Consider the following 5,930-nt stretch of genomic DNA (forward strand, 5'->3'; position numbering starts at 1 on the left):
TTTTATTATTGATGAGCTTGAACTTGTGTTTTGCTGATCTTGTGAGTGTTTTTCTGTGAAACTTGTGACTGTTGAATATTGAGTTGTGTGCTTGGTAAACTGTGAACCGTTAGGTTGTGGTGTGGAGGTTCAGATAGGGTGTAAGGAGTACCCGTATGTTGTTCCCTTAACTTGTGTTTAGAGGTTTGCTCGTTGGGTACCGTGTGGTTTGGTATTCACCCCTTTCTTCTACAATCTTTTGTAGGTTACGAGCCCCTATCTTCGTTATATCTTCTTTTTTCTTTGTTTCCGAGGCATCTTTTGGAGAATTGTGAGGTAGCTGTTTGTCATTTCAGCGAACTCCAATTTATGACTTTATTTTTACTTGAAAGACAATTTCATTTTAGACTTGCGTGTTTTATTTCAGTTCTAGTATTTAAATTAGAGGCTTGTGCACGTGACAACCTGATTTTGGGGATTGAATTAAGTTGACTTGTTTTCGTAATAGAAATTGTTATTGGACTTCTGTTTATTTTCGCACTTTGTTAGATGTTGGGTTTTAGGCTGACTTGTCTTGGTGGGACCATCACACTCATTTTCGGGTTGTGACAATGAATGACCAAAAAAATAAATAAATCAAGAAAATTAAAGTCGCAATAAATCGCAGATAGCCAATTTTTCTACTAATGTTTATACAGGAAATTAATATATTTCACATAACGTTACAGCCTTTTGTCTTTAATTTGCTAGTACAGTATTTTTTTTCTATTGCGCATAGGTAAATCTATAATTTGAAATTTGTGGTATTAGAATGAGTGTGATCTTATTGATTGGTTGAACTCACATAATGCTCGCCTCAGAATTTACTTGTATTAATATTTCAAATACATATTTTCAACTCGAATGTAATGAATTTGTTGAACACATTGAATTTTCCCTAAATCTGTCTCCGAGTCTAATTGTATTGATGTTTCGAAGCTGTCCTTCACATCTTCTGAATTCATGCCCGTGACTTTGATCCTTTGTTGGAAAATGTATGTATGCAAGATGAGCGTACAAAATTACTAATACTCCGATTATTATGTTTGAGATCTATGAACAATCGCTATGAATTTTGGGTTTAGTGGCCCTCCTGATCAAAGAGCAGATTCTGGAGAGATTCTTCCTCGACCATATATTATTGTACAACTTAAAACTTGTATGCAAATAGGAGTTTTATTATAGGTGTGCCACTCAACAAAGCTATTAGGTTTGAGATTAATAAGCAAGTGATGGGATTTTTGAATTTAGTAGCACGTACCTAATCAAAGAGCAGATTTTGGAGCGTTTCTTCGTATTACACCAACCTGAATTTGTAAACAAGATGAGTTTATACGATGCAATCAACCGAGCAATCAAGTTTGAGATTAATAAGCAACTCATGTGATTTATGGACTTAGTAGTCACCTGATCACATAGAAGATTTTGGAGTGATTCTTTTATCGACCATATATTACACCAACTTGAATTTGTAATCAAGATGAGTTTATAGGAGTGTTAATTAATAGGCACTCGATGAATTTCTTGATTTAATGGCCATTTGATCATATAGAAGACTTTGTAGAGATTCTTCATCGACCATATGTTACACCACAATAGTTCATAAGAGCGCCTATATATCTACTGAGCTACCGGGTTTGAGATTAATAAGCAACCAATGGGATTTTTGGATTTAGTGATGTGTCCTGATCAAAATTTTTGAAGAGATTCTTCATCGATCTATAATCTTGTGGCCGGTTAATAACAAAAGGGTGATGACTTATGGTAAAATATATGTTTGTAGTTGTAAGATATGTTTGATCTCCCTATTTATTCATCTTTTTGTATGTTGGTTGGAATTATCACATTGGAATGAAGAGGAGATAGTGGCAACCTAGATATAAAATTCCTCTTAGGAAAATCCTCAGTGTTATCAAAATTTATTTCATCATTATCTTCAAAATTCTTGGCATAACTTATTTGATCATAGGTAAAATCAGCAGAGGCATGACGACGATGTCTACCAAATCGATTCATAATGTTCTTACATTTCTCTTTGATCTCAGGAAAATGATTATGAGACTTTTTACATTTTGAAGTATCGTTAGGAGAAGAAGACAATGGAGAGTCGTTAGAAATTTGATCTGAAGTACTAGAAACAAAACATGAAACACTTGATGACCTTCTATGTCTAGTAGTTCTTTTCAATGATGATATCGCGTTCTCTTTCTCCTTCTCATTCTCCATTGACATGATCAAAAATAGAGAAATGTAAATTTTGTCAATCAATTACATTCTAATTAAGAATATCTGGGATTGACTATATGAATCCTTGATATATGACATATCAAATGTAGAGGGTTAATATTGAATGTAGTATGAATAACTAAACATGTCATAAACACTTGGATGGCTATACTTTAGTTAAGGATAGAGAAAGGTGAGAAATTTTGAGGATGTAACTTTACAAAATTATTTGAATTCAAATATTTTTTAATATAATGATTTTTTTTTAGAAATGTTAGGTTCAACTAGAATTTTTTCTTTGAAGTTATGATGCTTTGTATTTGCTATTTTATATTATTTCAAAGAGTTAAGGTCCTCGAATGACATTTTAAATATTAAAACAAATTAGTTTTGGAGAATTTCGTTCTTGTTTGTGCATTGGTGTACAAGGGTATTTGACATTAATAAAACAGAACAAGGGAGAGGAACAACATTTTAAAGTTGGATCTTATAAGCTTGATATTTTAAGGCAAAAAACCAAAAAAAAAAAAGAAAAGGAAAAGAAGGAACAAACAACTCAAGATGTCTTCTAGTTCAAACTTGGAAATGAGTTCTATTGACTGATAAAATACCAATAAAGGGTTCATATTATTAGGATTAAACTTTTGAAGTATTCAATTGACTTCATCTCATAATCCACCAAGGAAAACCAAAAATCAAAACCAAATGACAAGAGAATCAACACTTGTAAAAGCCTAAATATAGAATCAAATGATAATATCTAACCAAAAGGAAAGGAAATCACTAGAACAAGAGATGGACCTTACATAAATGATTTGATAACTATTACGATCAAAAGTATACCCTAGATGTAACATGGTGTGTAGAACCCGACCCTACACAAGGTATTGTTTTTCAAGTGTTCTTCCAGATTCGCCAAGAACTATGTTCTTCCAAGTATGTAACACTATTCATAGTGTTGGAATGATTTGTCCTCATGCCCTACATCTAAATCAGTAAAAGTTACGTTTAGGGTTTTACCCATAGTTTCTTCGAAATTCTGAATTTGGTTTGAGGTTTTGATTTATACTATGTATGTTAAAATTCTAAGTGATGCGAGAGAAATACTAAATGAAAAAGAAAGGTTGTAGATGTTGATCAAAGTAAAGCTACTTCTTTAGATAGATTATTGGTTGTTGTCACTTTTCAACAAAATCGTGCACACTCAATGGACGTTGTTACAAGTAATATTAACAAAAGGGAACACGGTTGATGCACCGCGAGTTGCTCCAGGCAAAAAAATAACGAATTCAGGACACAAACTAATGGATGCATCTGATGTTGAAGATGCTGAAAATTCTGGGCAATATATTTTGCAAGTTGAAATCAAGAATGCAACTAAAAATTGGCTCAACACAAAAAGTCAACTAGTAATCGGAGCCTTTCTCCGACTAGTCAAGATAATTCTCCATGTAGTGAAAAGGATGTAACTGTAAATTTTCATGACAGTGAGGAGAGGCAAGATATTTGTAATGCCTCAAGAGACCTATTATGTTTGAATAACTTTGATGCTTTATCGAAGACTACTTGAAAGCAAGTAAAGTTAATAGAGAATGACAATGATTTGATTCAAGAAAAGCAGGTCTCACCACCTATGTTGAATAGAAAATTAAGTCCAGAAGCTTTCGTATTTGTGCCTAAATGTGTGATTGCAAAGAAAAATGAGCCAAGATCCATAATGTCAAATACTATTGATTTTGGGCGAGGATTCTCTTGATGAATATGAGGAAGAAAATATGCTTCATTTGGGAGAGGATTCTCGTGATAAAGATGAGGAAGATATGCTTTGATAGAGTGTCTAGGGAAGGCGATATATCACCTAGGACAAAAATAAGTGGAAGCAACAAAGACATAGAGAAGACATATGGAACACAACACAATTGGAACGATAAAATGATTGAGGAGTTTGTTTCAAGGCACCTACTGATGCGATAGGCAAAACAGAACCATTTGATATAATCAATAGGTTTGACAAGATCCAATAAATCCATAAATAAAGTATGAATTATCAAGCGTTGTTGGCTAGATTTGAAGAAGAAGACAAGAGAAAAATACTTTAAGTTACTTTTGATGCGCGGTCAATCTTTTTTAATTCATGCGTGTGTAGTAAAAAGTTTGAGGCTGATAACTCAACTTTCATCTTGATTGACATATTTTTACATTATTAAAGCATCCTCATTTGTAATATCATCATGGAGTGTATTACAAACTCTGTGGTGACCAGAAAATACTAAGTTCTCTCAATCTCTTATCTTCTTAATGCTTGTTAGGTAATAGACGTTAGCTACTTCATTCGGATTAGTAAGGTAAGACCTAACCCCCCTTACTTGCACTTATTCTTATTGATATTTTTTATGTTTAATAGAAGGCCACTGTCTAGTGGTAAATTTGTGAAGAAAAAAAAGCTTACAAATAAATTTGATCAAGTAGAAAAATGTGAATAATATGAAATATTATTTGAGAATCATTTTTCCAAATATTATATGGATTTTCATGCAACAACCTACAATCTATAACTTTATATTGTTTTACATGCAAAACTATTTATCAGGAAAATTCGTAGATATGTTTGGTGCCATTTTGCGCAAAAATAATATATAAGAAATTATTTGTGGAAATTTGTAGGTAACATTTTCATAGGTCAATCCATTGAAAATAAATTGATCTTTTATTATTTTGCACCAAATTTCCTAAATAAAGCTATTTGTGAAGAAATCACTTTGGATCTTAATTCTTAAAATTTAGCTACGGTTTTATTGTATAGAAGTTTACCTGAGAATTTTATATCAGAGAATTTGTTGAGTATTTTTGAAGAAACCTTACCCCAGAACAAGAACCAGGTTCTTGTAAGTTGCTTTTAAGTAAAGACACAAACACTGATTGAATTAAAAACCATCCTCACTCAAGGAAGGAAAAACCTCGTTTTATTAATTCAATTATAAGATTTTGTGATTACAACTCAATAATCAAGAAAACCTTATCTCTACTACCTCTCTCGATTGACTCCAATCGATCTCTCCAAAAGGCCAAACCCACCTTTTGTTACAACTCTCACTAACACTCAACCCTACAAAGAGCCAAACCCACCCTTTGTACAATAAACTGTAAATTACAATCAAGAACAAAACAAGAAAATAGTTCTACACGTTAAAATCCTTCTCACTCAAGAAAGTTTTAAACGTAGCAAACCTATCGATCTTGAAGACTTTAGTTTGATGAATAATTCTCACTTTTCTCTCTATGTGAAGTCGTGTTCTTCTATTCTGCGTATGTCCTCTTTTTATAGATATTCATGCTGCCTCGAATCCTTATCAAATAAGGTAAGGAAATTGTATTTAAACAAGGATTACTTCTTTTGTACAATCCCTTTTATATACAACTTTCTTCCTTAATTATTAAAGTTTCCTTATTTGCATCAACTTGTATCTTTAATAATTAAGGCTTCCTTATTTTTATCAACTTGTATCTTTAGCACTAATTGGACCGTGTCAATATTTCGTGACAATTTCTGCGATCTCTGGCCGAGTTATTTTACTACTTGTACTACTTGTGGCTGGCATCGAACCTGCTTTGCTTAAGTTGCTTGTCGAACCTGCTTTGCTTAAGTTGCTTGTCGCATCGAACCTGCTTTGCTTAAGTTGCTTGTC

The 5,930-nt window shown here is 32.7% G+C and overlaps 1 protein-coding gene and 1 long non-coding RNA gene across 2 annotated transcripts in view; both read right to left on the bottom strand.

Annotated features, from left to right (window-relative positions):
- Positions 1 to 643: 643 nt before the first annotated feature.
- LOC107029961 lies at positions 644 to 2,363 on the bottom strand. The gene is made up of 2 exons (XR_001458086.2): positions 1,426 to 2,363; positions 644 to 1,325 (listed from the first exon to the last, which is right to left on the bottom strand). It is a non-coding gene; the product is annotated as an uncharacterized LOC107029961 (long non-coding RNA).
- Positions 2,364 to 3,448: 1,085 nt separating this feature from the next.
- LOC107017258 (lysine-rich arabinogalactan protein 19-like) overlaps positions 3,449 to 5,930 on the bottom strand; it is a 4,216-nt gene continuing 1,734 nt past the window's right edge. The window contains exon 4 of the mRNA XM_015217526.1: positions 3,449 to 3,582. Within this exon, the coding sequence (XP_015073012.1) occupies positions 3,449 to 3,582 (134 nt within the window). The remainder of the gene's footprint in view (positions 3,583 to 5,930) is intronic.

This window comes from Solanum pennellii, chromosome 1 (genome assembly GCF_001406875.1).
Source record: "Solanum pennellii chromosome 1, SPENNV200".
Classification (NCBI taxonomy): Eukaryota; Viridiplantae; Streptophyta; class Magnoliopsida; order Solanales; family Solanaceae; genus Solanum; species Solanum pennellii.